At 38.0% G+C, this 16,767-nt stretch overlaps 1 protein-coding gene across 2 annotated transcripts in view; it reads left to right on the top strand.

Annotated features, from left to right (window-relative positions):
- Usp47 (ubiquitin specific peptidase 47) overlaps window positions 1-16,767 on the top strand; it is a 100,421-nt gene that overhangs the window by 30,306 nt on the left and 53,348 nt on the right. For both annotated transcript variants that reach the window (XM_057779509.1, XM_057779508.1), the window contains 4 exons: window positions 5,428-5,631; window positions 7,946-8,059; window positions 9,684-9,822; window positions 15,745-15,841. In XM_057779509.1, coding sequence (XP_057635492.1) covers window positions 5,428-5,631; window positions 7,946-8,059; window positions 9,684-9,822; window positions 15,745-15,841 — 554 coding nt within the window. The remainder of the gene's footprint in view (window positions 1-5,427; window positions 5,632-7,945; window positions 8,060-9,683; window positions 9,823-15,744; window positions 15,842-16,767) is intronic.

Raw genomic sequence — 16,767 nt, 5'->3', positions numbered from 1 at the left:
TCTGTAGGCTTTTAGAACTTTGTAGCTTCTTCTCACCTTGCATTTTTAGACTGACTGTAATGGTCTATCCTGTCTTTTTAAGAGACAAGCCACGTCCACTCCCTCCCCCATCCCCTGAGGCAGGTAATTCTTCCTACTTGCAGCCTGAGTCTCTTCCTTTTTCATCTCCCTCTAGAAGAGGCAGCATCTTCTGTCTCTCTCCTCTCCTCTCTCTCTCTCTCTCTCTCTCTCTCTCCCTCTCCCTCCCTCCCTCCCTCCCTCCCTCCCTCCCTCCCTCCCTCCCTCCCTCGTGTCCCTTCTCTCTCTCTCTAAAAACAGAAAGGAGGGGGAGTGGGGACATGGCTTATCTCTTAAAGAGACAGAACTTATCATTACACTGATCATATTTGCTCCTTCCCACAAAGCATAATCTGTCTGCAGTATGTTCTCACTCCAAATACCTCTTGCAAGGGTAATGATGTGGAGATTTAGAAATATAGTAAAGAATATAAAGACTCAGATGGAAATAATAAAACAAAGAAACAATAAGGAAATTCCAGTGAGTGTTTAAAATACCCCCTGGCCCAAAAAGGTAGGAGTGAGACACAAGACTGCATTAACATGATACAAGGAAATGAATATACCACTTACAAGGAAATGAATATACCACTTGAAAGTCGTGGGCTACATTTATAGTTAAACATTCTGTTGCTAGAACAAAACAAGTCACACTTACACCCTAGACCAAAACATTCTGTAGGCAAACCACTCCCTGGAACTGAATGAAACTTAGTTGAATCCTTACAGTTTTGTTTGAGATAGGAACAGATCTATTTCTCCTGGAGTAAAAGTCTTGCTATTAGCCACACCTGTTGACAATGACCTAGAACTCTCTGACCAGCATCTAGGTGGTACCTTTGTTTTGAGGTAGAAGCATAATAACCTTGAAGGAACTGGAGGCGAGTTTTAACTCTCTGACTTTTGGTCAACATGAAAACAGGTTCATATTTTCAGGCCTCCACACTCCCACCCCCCTCCACCCACCATCAACAGATCTTTTTATAATAGTTTGTGTGTGCCTGACTGTATCTTGCCATGTTTTTGCTATCTTACTGCTCAGGTTTCTGTGCGATGAAGTTTGAGCAAGGACTCAGCTATTGAGGTCTGTTCCTTGAGGCGTGGGACTTGGCTCCATTCTTCTGGCTTTGGATGGAATGTCCAAGAATGCTATTTTCATGTATCACACACCTCCCTCAGTGCTTCCACTCAGTGGCCATTTTTGCCTAGTGGAGGCTGCTGATTTCTTACGGCCCAGCATTCAGTGGCAAAGTGGCACACTTTCTGATGGTCCTAAACACTGTTACAAACATGAGAAGGTGGAAACGGAGAAAGAATAGCCAAGAGTTAGCATTTTGTAATTCTCCTGAAGATAATATTGACTTTTTCTTTGGCTATAAGTACCACCATTCTAAGGTATAGCCTTAAAGAATAGGCAGCTGTTCCAGTTGTCTCAAATCTATTAAATAAATTTTTACATTTAAATGTTTTAGAAAACACTTAAATTTATGTTGCAGAAGGATTTTGCTCTTGAAAAGCTGTTTAGTATAAAATTATAATATCTTATTTATGATACCTTTCGGTGGATGAAAAATTTTAACAATTCCCAAATTTAAGGTGAGCAAAGGAAAAAAATTTTTACAGGGATTTCGAAGTTAGGTGAAATGAATGATGGGTAGCCATGTGTTAGATTTAATTATAGGTGAAATAAAGAACAAATCAGATAATTGATTATAAATAAAGTAATGGTTTACAAAGGGCTAATCTAGACCTTTAAAGAACATTTTATTTGCTTAAATTATACTATAATTGACGTCAGGAATATGATGGGCCTGGAAATTTTAGAAAACAGAATGGGTACAAAGCTTTATCACATAGTTGTTTTTAAATTTTTGTGGACTGGGGTTGTAGCTCAGTAGTCTACTACTTGCTTACCATGCCCAATGCTCTGACTCAATCCATAGTACTGACTGTTAAGATCTGTCCTGTCAACTGGGTACCCTGTCCCCTTAAGAGACAAGTCCTGCCTACTCCCCCTTTCCATGGCCAAGAGGCAAATGGCTCTTCCTTCTCCTCCAGCCTGCACTCTTTCTCTCCATCCCTCTTTCGCCCCTCTCTATTTTCCTCTCTCTCTTCTCCCTGTCTCTCCCCTTTCCCTTCTCTTCCATTAGCTACTAAATAAACTCAATACCCAGACACTATCTGCATGGCATATCAGTCTGTCTCTCACCCCCCAACCTGACCCTCCATGGCCTCAGGGGACTGGTTGAGGCCTGGGGGACCTGCTGGGGCTCCAGGTGGTCTTCCACCTGCTCCTCATGGGACCACCGCCCCTTGTGGAACCAGTCCCCCCACCATATCTTTTTAAAAAAAGAATATCATTGGTTCCATGACTCGGATCCTCTTCCCCACACCCCCAAAAAAGGCATAGTCAGATCTGGCCTAGGAATCAGTAAAATAGATAAATTTTACTTTTAAAGCAAACTTAATCCATGCATTAAATAATACTTTTCAATAGAAAAAGATAAATTATAGCCTGACAGAAAAAAGAATTGTGTGATATAAATATATATATAAAATATATATAAAAGAATATATATTTATAAATATATTTTATATTTTTATATAAAAATATATTTTTATATTTTATAAATATATATTTTATATATTTATATATATTAAAATATATATATTAAAGAAGTATAAAATAGCATGTCTAACTCTGATTCAGTGACTGTGTCTGAGAAGCCTGAATGTGTGCATAGAAATAATATTGGAAAGATGCTCAGTAAAATGTTACTGGGTGTCTCTTGAGATACAAAATTATAGATAATTTCTGTATCTTTCTTTAAACCCGTACATTTATTTATTCATCTATTTATTTTTAGAGATAGAGTTCAGTTCTGTCTGATATGAAACTCACTATGTAGACCAGGCAGGCCCTAAACTCAAAAAGTGATCTGCCTGCCTCTTCCTGTTGATTTCTGGGATTCAAAGTAGACACCACTATGCCCAGCCTCTTACTGTTTTTTAATGGGCAGCATAATTATGTATAAAAAATAGTTATTGCCACTAAAGGAAGTAAAAGAACATGTAAGATTAAATTTTGTGTTTACTGTAGAGCAGTGCTCTTTATGTAGGTTCTAGTGTAACTTTCCTGTGTGTTCAGGTGGGAGGAGAAGAATCTAGTTGTTTACTCTCATGCATTTTGAGGAAGTTTGCAGCTGGGGTTATATAGAGATGTGATATTGCTATAGCACCATTGCTAGTATATTACTCTGCAGCATTTTCCATATCTAGTTCTTCTAAGGTGTATTGGAATTACAAAGCAGATATTTGCTGGTTGTGGTGGGGGGCATGCCTTTAATACCAGCATGTGGAAGACTGAGAAAAGTTCAAGGTCAGCCTAGTCTAGGATGTGTTTCCAGACTCTGTCTTGTCTCAAAACAAACAAATAAAAAAAAAATCCAAACAAAAATGTTTAGTAGTTGAAATTATTTTGAGTTCACCCATTTACTATAGACCAGATTTTTTAAATCCTTATTTTTATTTTATGTGTATTAATGTTCTGTCTGCATGTATGTCTGTGTGAGGGTGTCAGATCTCCTAGCTGTTAAAAACAGTTGTGAGCTGCCACGTGGGCGCTGGAAATTGAATCTGGGTCCTTTGGAAGAGCTGTCAGTGCAGGCACCAATTTTTTTTTTAAGATATGGTTTATGTTTCTTAATTTGGATTTCAAGTGTTTAATATAATCCATCCTATGTGTTAATATCTCCCTTAAAAACACAGTTGAAGACTTTTTCTCCTTTTCATGGGTATATTAATAATGCCCTCTTTACAGTTTTATGGAGAAGGTATTTCTCATTTTCATTTTTAAGTATGTTATTGTTAGTAATTAGGTGTTTTATTTTTCTGAAATGTAGTGCTAACCCATCTGTTTTAAATGTTAACACTTTCATAGCAATGTATTTCTATTTCAGACTAATAGGATTAACCTTAATTTACACGATCCCTTACAAGTCCAAATTGATATTGCAGAAACAGATTTTAGTGATTTTACTTTACCTCACCTGACATGAACCTTGTGACTGTCCCATTGTATTAGTTGATGATATTGATTCTTATTTAAAGTGGATAATATGGGCATAACAAAAGATTACAATTGATCCTGTTAAAGACAAAGAAGGCGTTCTTGGAAATGGGACTAAAACTAAATGGTAGAGTCTAGCATGCAAGAGACTCTAAGTTCAGTTCCCAGTACCTCAAAGTGGGGAGAGGAGACAAGGAGGAGAGAGGGGGAGGCAAGATATTTGGGTAGAGCACTATGTGTGAAGATTGTGTTTCTGAATATCCTTTCTTGGGGATGACCAGAGGTCTACCGGGGAAAGCAAGTGAGTCATAATCAGAGCTAGTATTAGAAATGCTGTTTTGGATTGAAAAAAAATTGAAAGACACAAACTTCTGAGGAAACTGTTGCCATAATTTTGATACAAGATACTCTGGTCATAGGAGAGGAACAGAGCAACAAGGGGCGCCTAAAAGTAGACTAGATATAGTTTGGTGCAAGTGGCAGATAAAGAGGGAGCTGAAACTGGAAGACTCTTAGCTTGGCTCTTGTTTCAGAAGCTTGGTAAGTGTAGGTGGCTCTTTTTTGGGTGGCATTAGATGAAGAAGAGAAAGGAATTTATTCTACTCAAGCATCCAGTGTGTTCAGATGCAGTTGATGAAACAGAAGAAAAAAATCAGTATTTTCAAGAGTTTGCGAGAGGGGTGTAGAACATATTTTTGGTTTGGTTTGGTTTTGAAAAAGATATTCAAAAAAATTTTGTCTTTGCAATTACTGATGGAAGGAGAATTTATAATAGAAGGAAGGATAAGTTATAGTTCGATTTCCAGTTGAAAAGATTTGGTAATAGCTCATTTTTTAAAGATCAAACTCGGTAATAAAAAAATTATATGTATGTTTTGCCTGCGTGTATGTCTATGCACCATCTATGTACCTGGTGCCCAGGAAGGGCAGAAGAGAGCACTGGTGTCTCCTGGAGCTGAGTTACAAGTGTCTGTGAACTGTTTAATAAACTCTGTCTTGTAGAAGAGCAGCAAGCTCTACATTTGTAACTTTTAACTTAGTTATCATGGCTTTTTGGTTCTGTTACTTTATAACCTTAAAGGGTAAAACCAAATATCCACAAGAATAACTACTTTTACAAAGTAAACATGGTGCTTATATTTGACATGATCTATTAGGGTATGTTTTTTACAGATTGAAACAGTTCAGAGGATATACTGTTGTATGGGTTCTTTATAGTGATCATAAAATATTATTGTTAATTATAGCTGTGTTTTCCTTTAAGAATAATAATTGAAAATAAAATTTTTAAAAAATTTCAGATAGAAAATGCTGCTGAAGAACCAAGAGTCTTATGTATAATACAAGATACTACTAATTCAAAGACAGTGAATGAACGGATCACTTTAAATTTACCAGCATCTACCCCAGTCAGAAAACTCTTTGAAGATGTGGCCAGCAAAGTAGGCTACATAAATGGAACCTTTGATTTGGCGTGGGGAAATGGAGTCAATACTACTGATACGGTAAACTTTCAGACCTAATACATCTGCTAAAGCTGCACAGAATAATGTCATAGCTATGATTACTGTGGTTGTTAGTGTTAATAAATGAAAGCCTGGACATTACAATGCCATTTATATAGTTATCAAAAATGTAGTCGCTGAGTACGACGCAGTGACGGGTCCCTTTTCTCTTGTGGAGTCAACAGTTGTCCTGAAGTTTGCATAATATCATCAGGTCATCAGTTTTGTATTCATAAAAAGTTGACTATCATGCATATCAACAAAAGAAATTTTTCTGTGTTTATTGAGATGCTCATTTTAATAGTAAATTTATTAATAAGAGTACTTTTTATTTTGTGTACCTATGTGTATTTCTGGGCATCTTTTTCTATGTACATATGTAGTATGTTACAATGTAAAACTCTTGATTTTAACTCTCAAGCTTAAAAGTGTTTCTAATGTGTGCAGTCTCTGATGTGAACTTTTTGTGTCTCAGACTCTGTCCTGTTAACTGCTCGCTTCCTTTGTGATGTTTCTACTTCTTTATTTGTTGCATTGCCTCATTTCTTTTATATTGTAGCATCTCTTCAAAGACTGAGTGATTCTTGTTTTGCTCATCTTTATATTCAAGAAGCTCTACAGAGGCTGATTAAATTTGCAGTATTCAGTTTCCATTTTCTTTTTTTTTTCTTTTTTTTTTTTTTTTTTTTTTTTTGGTTTTTCGAGACAGGGTTTCTCTGTAGCTTTGGTGCCTGTCCTGGAACTAGCTCTTGTAGACCAGGCTGGCCTCGAACTCACAGAGATCCGCCTGCCTCTGCCTCCCGAGTGCTGGGATTAAAGGCGTGCGCCACCACCGCCCGGCAAGTTTCCATTTTCTTATGGAAGGGATGGAGCCTCCTGATGTCAGCCCCATCTGACTGTGGGGTTGAGAGGTGACAGCATAACCCTGCATGACTCTGATCTGCTCTGGTTACCATAGTGCCATACTTTGCTTTGACAGGGAGAGTTCCATTGCCCACTGCTTAGTCTAAAGAGGGAAAGGAGAGGCCAGTCTGAAAGAATGCCCTGTGCCATTTGTTCACCTCGTTCCCTGGCCTCAGCTATTGATCTTTGCTTAGTGTTCCTACCACCCTTACGTGTTTCCTTCTACAGTAGTCTCCTGTAGGCACTTTGAATTCTACACTTTAAGCTCTGAGTTTCCTCTAAGTTTGTTTTTCCATAAATCATAACTTTTTTTTTTTTTTTTTTTGGTTTTTTTGAGACAGGGTTTCTCTGTAGCTTTGGAGCCTGTCCTGGAACTCCCTTTGTAGACCAGGCTGGCCTCGAACTCACAGAGATCTGCCTGCCTCTGCCTCCCAAGTGCTGGGATTAAAGGCGTGTGCCACCACCGCCCGGCACTATTTTCTATTTTTTAATTTCGCTGAATTTCTGCTATGTTCATGATACTCTTTTTTCTGTGTTGTTGCCAGGTTTTTCTTTAAAACTTTTTGTTGGCATTTCATGGAGTTTGGAGGATTATTTAGTAGACACATGATTAGGTCACCATCTGATCCAATCCTGTATTTATTTTTATTGCGGTAATAAATTGCAGATTATTGAAGAAGTATTAATTTCTGCCTTTCAACCCTATAACTTCCTGAGTCCTGACAGTAAAGTGGAAATAGATAGCATTACCTAGTTCAATATTCTTCTTAAAGGGTTATGTTAGTATACACACATATACACACACACACACACAAACACACACATGCTGTACAATTATTTTGTGATTTAGGACAAGAGTTTGAGACAGGGTCTCACTCTGTAGCCCCAGTAGGATTTGAACTTGACTATGAGCCTCCTGTTTCAGCCTCCCAGGTGCTGGGATTGCGGGTGTGAACTCCCATGCCTGCTTTGGTTTGGATATTCAGTACGTTGCTTATCTTGGAATTCTTATATTCATATATAAAACATTTCGTAGTTTTAGTTATATAAACTTTTTAAAAAGTTTTTTATGAAAATATTACCTTACATACATTTTAGAAAAAGCCACTGTATATTGACAAGCTGTATTGAATTTGATGAGCATTATACATAACATCAGTCTCTTAGTCTTTTCTTTGTTCGGGGTTTTAGGTATGGGGGAATGTGAGCCTCTGGGATGTCCACAACATATGTACTATTAGTTGGGTTTAGCAATTCAGTTTGTGATAGATGAGTTCATTAAAAGCCTGACTGAAAGGAAATTTAGACAAGTTATTACTGAAAAATAACTATTTTCATGAAAATGTTTGTGTATTTGGTGTTTTATTATCAAATAATTTTTCTTATAGTCTTAACATTTTTGTGCCCATAGGCACCACTGGATCACACCAGTGACAAGTCTCTTCTTGATGCTAATTTTGAACCGGGAAAGAAGAACTTTCTGCATTTGACAGATAAAGACGGTGAACAGCCCCAGATGTTGTTGGTAAGCTATTTAGAATGTAGTTTTCCAGAGGAAGAAGAGATGTACAATTGTGTGATACATGATTCCTTTTCCTTTTGTGTTGATTTGCACTAGTTATATGTGAGGTGCATCAGGAATCCAAGGCACTATTATGTTTAGTCTGTTGCCGCTCTGGGGCTACTGCTGCACAAGGCTAGGAGAGGCCGGGTTAGGACACCATAAAGGCCTCAGTATAAAACTCATCAGCTCTTTTGTTATTTAGTGGAAGACCATTTCCATTCCCACCCCCAATACACCTCTAGCCCCATCTTTTTTGAGTTGATTAATATGTCAGCTAGATGCTTCCATTGATCTAGTATTCACCTCAGTTCAGACTTGTTTGAATAGGCATTCCTATCCAATCTAGTAGCCTTAAAGATTAGCTCACTGACTCCCAGTTGGAAGAACTTCTTCCCAGAGTTTTGACTTTTGAAGAGGTATACATATATAAGTTACAGACACTATACATTTAACAAAAAAAAAAAAATGGTGGGGGCTGAAGAGATGGTTCAGAGGTTAAGATCACTGCCTGTTCTTCTAAAGGACCCAGGTTCGATTCCTACCTAGCGTCCACATGGCAGCTCACAACCATGACTCAAGTCCCAGGGGATCTATACCCTTTTCTGGTCTTTTCAGGCACTGCATGCATGTGGTGCCCAGACATATATGCAGGTCTACTCATAGACATAAAAGTAAAAAATAAAATCGTTTAAAAAAAAAAACCCATTATGGTTAGTAAATCTTGTTTGATGGTTACAAATTTCAAAGGTTGTAGGTTTAAAAAAAATTAAAGAACCTGGTCTGATTTACCTAGCTGTTTTACAGACTGAATAAACTAATGCTCAGAGAATATGAACTTTTTCAGGGCCCTTCTTTTCACTAAAATTTGCTCAGAACATCAAATATGATGGCCTTCCGTTAGAAATCTGTTGTGAATAAAGAGGTCCCTTTGAGCAGGAGATGGTAATAAACGTTGTGTCTGTGCCGGAACAGCACATGAATGTGCCACTTAAGCACCCTGAAGTTCATTGTTAATTTCGTGGCATCACAGGGTTTTGATTGGCCTTGGGTGACTCTGAAATAATAATTAGCTCTATTGTAGAGCTCTGGATTCACAGTTTTAGAGTTGTGGTTTCAGTTGCTTAAGTCACTGTCCTTGCTCAGTCTTAATTGCTTATGCTGGTTTTGTGCCCTTTAATTCTTTTCAACATTTTACACATTGACAGGAGGTTTTTCTGTAGAGACTGTAAGGAGCTCTCCATCTAAGCGATCAATTCTTGAATGTTCCTCACCTGCTGGACTTACGGCATAAAAATGAACGAATATTTAGGTGCTCACTCAGGACTTTGTAGTAGTGACATTTCATTTCCTCATGTAAATAAAACATTTGAAAGGGAATTTCAAAAGAAACTTTTAAAAAATTTACAAAATTATTTGAAAAAGGATCAGGACCATTGCTTGGTACTCTGAGTGAGACATCTTTCAGAGCCGTCTGCAGGAAACCCCGGGCACACACTCCTTGGGTGTCTGGTAGGATCAGTCACAGCATAATTTAACTTTTTCTTACTGTTGCTAGTCAGTAAATACTGGTTATGCTGTGTTTCAGGAGGACTCCAGTAACGTGGATGACAGCATGCATGACAGGTTTATAGGTCCACTTCCAAGAGAAGGTTCTGTGACCTCTACCAGTGATTATGTCAGCCAGAGCTACTCCTATTCTTCAATTCTGAACAAGTCAGAAACTGGTAAGACTTATTTATTGTTGTGTTCCATAAAATAATAATCTCAGCAAGTTCAGGCCTAGTAGAATTTCTTCATTTCATCAATATGAAACTAGAGCAAGATGACAGGCCAGCAGCTGCAGAGTCAGTACTGCCAGGCTGTGTGCTGTTCCTTCCCCTAACCCCTTGCTGTCTTTACTGTATTGTTGCTACTTTTATTTTTCCACAAACTAAAAGATACTGGATATTGTCAAACTGTTGCTAATCACAAATAATATGATAGTATAATTGAGTGATCCCAAAAATTCTACCAGGGAACTCATAACAGTTGATAAAACCTTCAGCGAAGTGACTGGATACAAGATTAACTTAAAAAAAAAAAAAATCAGTAGCCCTCCTATATGTAAATGACAAATGGTCTAAGGAAGAAACCAAGGAGGAAACAACACCCTCACAGTAGCCACAAATAATATGAGCTATCATGGGGTAATACTAACCAAGCCAGTGAAAGCCATGTATGACAATAACTACACATCTTTAAAGAAATTTGATTAAACTATCAGAAGTTGGGAAGATCTATCATACTCATGGATCGGTAGGATTAACATAGTATAAATGTTAATCTTACCCAAAGCAATCAACAGATTCAGTGCAGTCCACATCAAAATTTCAACACAGTTTTTTACACACCTTAAAGGAATAATACTCAACTTCAAATGGGGAAAAAAAAAACCCAAGAAGGCTAAGTACAATAAAAGAACTTCCTAGGATCTCTAAGTTTGAGGCCGGCCTGGTCTACAGAGCTAGTTCCAGGACAGCTAGGGATGTTACACCCAGAAACCCTGATGGGATTGACAGAAGGAGGGAGAGAACTTTCAGGAATATCACCATCCCTGATTTCAAGCTCTAATACAAAGCTATAGTAATAAAAACTGTATTAATATAAAGATAGACAGGCTTATTAATGGAATTGAATCAAAGACCCAGATATAAATCCACACACCTATGTAAACTTGATTTTTGTGTTTTTAAAATTGTTTTTATTGAGCTATATATTTTTCTCCACTCTCATCCCTTCCTACCCTCTGCCCTTCTACCGTCTCTCATGATCCCCAAGTTCCCAATTTACTCGGGAGACTTTGTCTTTTTCTACTTCCCATGTAGGTTAGATCCATGTATGTCTCTCTTAGAGTTTTCTTTGTTGTCTATGTTCTCTGGCATTGTGTTCTGTGGCATTGTGTTTTTCTTTGCTTTATGTCTAAAAGCCACTTATGAGTGAGTACATATTATATTTGTCTTTCTGGGTCTGGGTTATCTCACTCAATATGATGTTTTCTAGATCCATCCAATTGCCCACAAATTTCAAACTGTCATTATATTTTGCTGCTATGTAGTACTCCATTGTGTAAATGTACCACATCTTCTGTATCCATTCTTTGGTCGAGGGGCATTTAGGTTGTTTCCAGGTTCTGGCTATGACAAACATTGCTGCTATGAACTTAGTTGAGCATATGTTCTTTTGGTATGATTTAGCATCCTTTGGGTATATACCCAAAAGTAGTATTGCTGGGTCTTGAAGTAGGTTGTTTCCTAATTTTCTGAGAATTTCCATACTGATTTCCAAAGCGGCACAAATTTGCACTCCACCCAGCAATGGAGGAGTGTTCCCTTTACCCCACATCCTCTCCAGCATAAGTTTCCTCTTGATGGATTTTTTTCTGTGACTAATTTGAAATGTTTTTCTTTGTCTCTTTTGATTGATTTTAGTTTGAAGTCTATTTTGTTAGATATTAGGATAGCTACACAAGCTTGTTTCTTAGGTCCATTTGATTGGAAAAATTCTTCCCAACCCTTTACTCTGAGGCGATGTCTGTTTTGAGGTTGAGATGCTTTTCTTGTATGCAGCAGAAGGATGGATTCTGTTTTCTTATCCAGTCTGTTATCCTGTATCTTTTTATAGGTGAGTTGAGTTCATTTATATTAAGGTATATAAATGAGTAGTGATTGCTAGTTCCTGTTATTTCAGTTTTTGTTGTTGGTGGTGTTATTGTGTATGTTTTTCCCTTCTTTGGGATTTGCTGCTGTGAGATCATCTATTGTCTGTGTTTTTGTAGATGTAGCCAACTTCCTTGGTTTGGAGTTTTCCTTCTAGTACTTTGTGTAGGGCTGGGTTTGTGGCTAGGTATTGTTTAAATCTGGTTCTGTCATGGAATATCATGTTTTTTTTTCCCCCCCGTCTGTGATGATTGAAAGTTTTGCTGGGTGCAATAGTCTGGGCTGGCATCCATGGTCTTTTATTGTCCACTTGACTAGGACCTTCTTGCTTTCATTATTTCCATTGAGAGGTCAGGTGTAACTCTGATAGGTCTGCCTTTATATGTTACTTGGCCTTTTTCCTTTGCAGCTCTTAATATTCTTTATTCTGTATGTTTAGTGTTTTAATTATTATATGGTGAGAAGATTTTTTTTTGTCCAGTTTATGTGGTGTTCTGTAAGATTCTTGTATCTTCATCTGCATATCTTTCTTTTGGTTGGGATTTTCTTCTATGATTTTTGTTGAATATATTTTCTGTGCTTTTGAGTTGAACAACTTCTTCTATCCCTATTATTCTTAGGTTTGGTTTCTTCATGGTGTCCCATATTTCTAAATATTTTGTGTTAAGCTTTTGTTAGATTTAATGGGTTTTTTTTTACCAGTTAATTTATTTACTATATTGTATCTTCAGCGCTTGAATTTCTCTCTTCCATCTCTTGTGTTCTACTATTTATGCTTGCATTTGTGGTTTGTGATCGTTTTTCCATATTTTCTGTTTCCAGAAGTCTCTCGGTTTATGTTTTCTTTATTATGTCTATGTTGGTTTTCAAGTCCTGAATCATTTCTTTCATCTGTTTGATAGCATTTCTCAGTTTTCTTTAAGGGATTTGTTGATTTTTTTTTCCAGTTTTTTGTTTGTCTTTTCCTCTATTTCTTTGAGGGAGTTTTTCATTTTCTCTTTAGAGGCTTCAAACATTCTCCTAAAGTTATTTTCTAGGTCATTTTTTTCTGCTTCATCTGTATTGGGGCATTCAAGTCTTGCTGTTGTACAGCCACTAGTTTTTGTTGGTATCTTTTGCTCTTTTTGGTGTTGAGTGTGTTCTTACCTTTTCTACCCACCTTTTCCTTTGATTGGTGTAGTTGGGGCTGTGTCTCTGGTGATTAATCTCACAGGTGCCAGTGGAGCCAAGGCTCAGGTGGTTGCTCCTTGTGGTGTAGTCAGGGCATGGTTCTAGTCACCCGGGAGTGACAGGTCACTTGACGGGCATTCCCAGAGGTCATTTGACTCTCTTGTAGGTTGCTCTGGAATCCCAGTTGTTCTTTGGGCCTGCTCACAAGGAGGACGCTTTCTTGGGCCTGATCCCGCGGAGGTCACTGGCTCAGGCCTGGTCCCAAGGAGGCTGCTGGCTAGGGCCTACTCCACTGGAGGTTGCTGGCTTGTTCCTGTTTTTGCAGATGTCCCTGGCTTTGGTCTGCGGATGTCCTTGGCTTGGGCCTGCTCCTCAGGAGATTCCTTGCTTGGGTCTAATCCACAGAGGTCTCTGGCTCAAGCCTGCTCCCCCCGACAGTTGCTCCTTCATACTTCACACCTGATTTTTGATAAAGAAGCCAGAAATATACAGTGGAAAAAAGAAAACAACTTCAACAAATGGTGCTGGTCTAAGTGGATGTTGGCATGTAGAAGAACGCAAAGAGATCTATATATGTCGCCCTGCATAAAAACTCAAGTTCAAGTAGATCAAAGACTTGAACATAAAACCAGATACACTGAACCCTCTAGAAAAGAAAACAGGGACTAACCTTTGAACTCATTGGAACAGGAAACAACTTCCTGAATTAAACAGAACACCGATAGCACAGGCACTAAAATCAGCTAGAATTACCAGAACGTCATGAAACTGAAAAGCTTCTGTAAGGCAAAGGACACCATCAATAGGACAAAATAACAGCCTACAGAATGGGAAAATGATTTTCACCAACTCTACATCTGACAGAGGGCTAATAACCAAAATATATAAAGAACTCAAGAAAGTAGACATAACAAACGTAGTAATCTAATTTTTAAAAATTGGGATATAGATCTAAACAGAAAACTATCAAATGGCCAAGAAACACTTCAAGAAATGTTCAACATCTTTAGCTATCAGGGAAATGCAAATCAAAACGACTCTTGAGATTCCATCTTATACCTGTAAGAATTGCTTAGATCAAACACACAAGTGATAGCTCATACTAGAGAGGATATGGAGCATGGGGAACACTCCTCCATTGCTGGTGAGAGTGCAACTTGTACAACCACTTTGGAAATCAATATGACAGTTTCTCAGAAAATTAGGAATTGATTGATATACCTCAAGACACAGCTATACCACTCCTTGGCGTATACCCAAGGACACTCCATCTTACCGTGAGAATACTTGCTCAATTATGTTCATGGCAGCTTTAGCCAGAAACTGAAACAACCAACTGAAGAATGAAAGCTGGTTCAAAGGTGTAGTCCTTTATCATCATGGCAAGAGATAAGGTGGCATGCAGGCAGACATGGTGCAGGAGAAGGAGTAAGAGTTTTACATCTTGATCCACAAGCAACAGAAGATGCTATCCCACACTGAAAGTAGTTTGAGCATAGGAGACCTCAAAACCCACCCCTCACAGTGACACACTTCCTCCACCAAGGCCACACTTCCTAATAGTGCCATTCCCTATGGGCCAAGCATTCAAACACATGAGTTTGTGGGGTTCCTACCTATTCAGAGTACCACATTCCACTCCCTGGCCCATAGGATTGTAGCCATAACATAATACAAAATGCATTTAGTCCAGCTTCTATCACAATCTTAACAAAGTTTAAAATCCAAAGTTCAAAGGCTCTTCTGAGGTTCATGTACTCTCTTAACTGTAATCCCCTATAAAATCAAAATTTAGAAAATCATACATTTCCAACATATTAATAACACCGTATGTACATTACTGTTCCAAAATGGAGAAAAGGGAGGATAGTGAAGAAATACTAGACCAAAGCAAGGCTGAAAAGCAGATGGGCAAACTCCAAACTCTGTCAACCAACTCTGTTCAACTGATACCCACACCTGACACTGCCTGGGGGACCAGGACCCAGAGCTTGATAGGCTAGAGACCTAGGATAGAACCAAACACGACTGGGAGAAAAGTCAATGAAATGACTCCTAATGATATTCTGCTATACCCCTTTGCCCAAGCCTAGCACAGTTGTTAGCAGAGAGGCTTCATTCAGCAACTAATAGTAATAGTTGCTGAGATCCACAGTTTTGGGAATTCTGCAGAAGAGGGGAAGAAGGATTGTAGGGGCCAGAGCAGTCAAGGACACCACAGGATTAACTAACACTTATAGGGGCTTACAGAAACTGAAGCAACAATCAGGGAACCTGTATAGGTCTGACCTGTGTCCTCTACATATATGTAATGGTTGTGTAGCTTGTTATTCTTGTGGGAGTCCTAACAGACCAGAGGTACCTCTTGCTCTTTTGCCTGCTTGTGGGACCCTTTTCCTCCTACTGGGTTGCTTGCCCAGCACTGGTATGAGGGTGTTTAACTTTGTGTGACTTGTTATGCCGTGTTTGCTCGATCCCTGGGAGGCCTTCTCTTTTCTGAAGAGGGAAACTGGGGAGGAGTAGATCTGGGGAAGAGAAGAAGGGAGGGACTAGGAGCAGAGAAGGAAGGGGAAACTGGTTGTGATGAAATACATGAAAGAATAATAGATTTTAAAAAGTGTTTTAATTCACCCAAAAAACAAAAAAACAGTAATTTCCAACTAAGCACTGTTGCCCTCTGCTATGCTTTGTTTTTGTTTTTTTTTTCTTTCTCTTTTTTTTCTTTTGGTAGTGTTTTTGCTTAAGTGCTGATTTGTCTGTATTTGTGTTTTCTCTTTAAAGGTTATGTGGGATTAGTAAACCAGGCGATGACATGCTATCTAAATAGCCTTTTGCAAACACTTTTTATGACTCCTGAATTTAGGAATGCATTATATAAGTGAGTATTTGGAAAAATGTTCTAATAATAAAAGTATAGTTTTTAAATAATGAAATTGAATTTTCCTTCTTAGACTTACTTGTAACAAACATTGGTGTATTTCTTACTTTATAAGCTGACTTCTTGAGTAGTATATATGAACAAAAAGCTTTTGAAAGACTGACATGGGAGCCATGGAGAGGGAGAATCAGAAATGACTGGATAGAAAAGAATCAAATTAATGAATGTCCCCATTCATAGTTTTACTGCTTTTATAGGGAAAGCCATGTCTGATTTTGAGAGAATCCAGACATGTAACCTGTACATTCATTTTCTTCCCCCACCCCTTTCAATTTAAGAAGTCAGTGTTATTTTTTAAACTGCTCTCTAGCTAAAATACAGCATAGCTTGTTTGTTTAAATATGTATGCATGTTTCTGAGACTACATCAGATACTTTAAAATGCTTTATGGAAGCATTTACCATGTCTAGTAAACTCCAAACTCAGCCATTTTTTATGTATATTTTATATTAATTTTTATAATATAGTTCATGTGCTTTTGCTTAGTCTACTTAAAGTATGTGTTAGTTTTTTAGTGGTTTTTTTTTTGAAACAGGATCTTACTATGTAGCTCTAGCTATGCTGGAACTCACTATGTAGACCAGGATGGCTTCGAACTCACAGAATCCACCTGATTCTGCCTCCCAAGTGCTGGAATTAAAGGTGTGTGCCAACCTGCCCAACAATTTAGATTCTTAAAGTATGAGTAAACTGATTGTTTTTCTTTCTCCTGTTGCTTTTGAGTGGCACCTTTGAAATGATATAAGTAGGTATTTAAATTCTTTATAAAGTTGTAATATTATAGGTTGTATTGCTAACTCATGGTCTCTCTCCAAACTGATTTGTAATCTTGTTCTCCAAATTTGCTTGTGGAATCAGAAATTTTT

This window comes from Chionomys nivalis, chromosome 8 (genome assembly GCF_950005125.1).
Source record: "Chionomys nivalis chromosome 8, mChiNiv1.1, whole genome shotgun sequence".
NCBI lineage: Eukaryota > Metazoa > Chordata > Mammalia > Rodentia > Cricetidae > Chionomys > Chionomys nivalis.
This window is presented reverse-complemented; position numbering and strand designations above follow the sequence as displayed.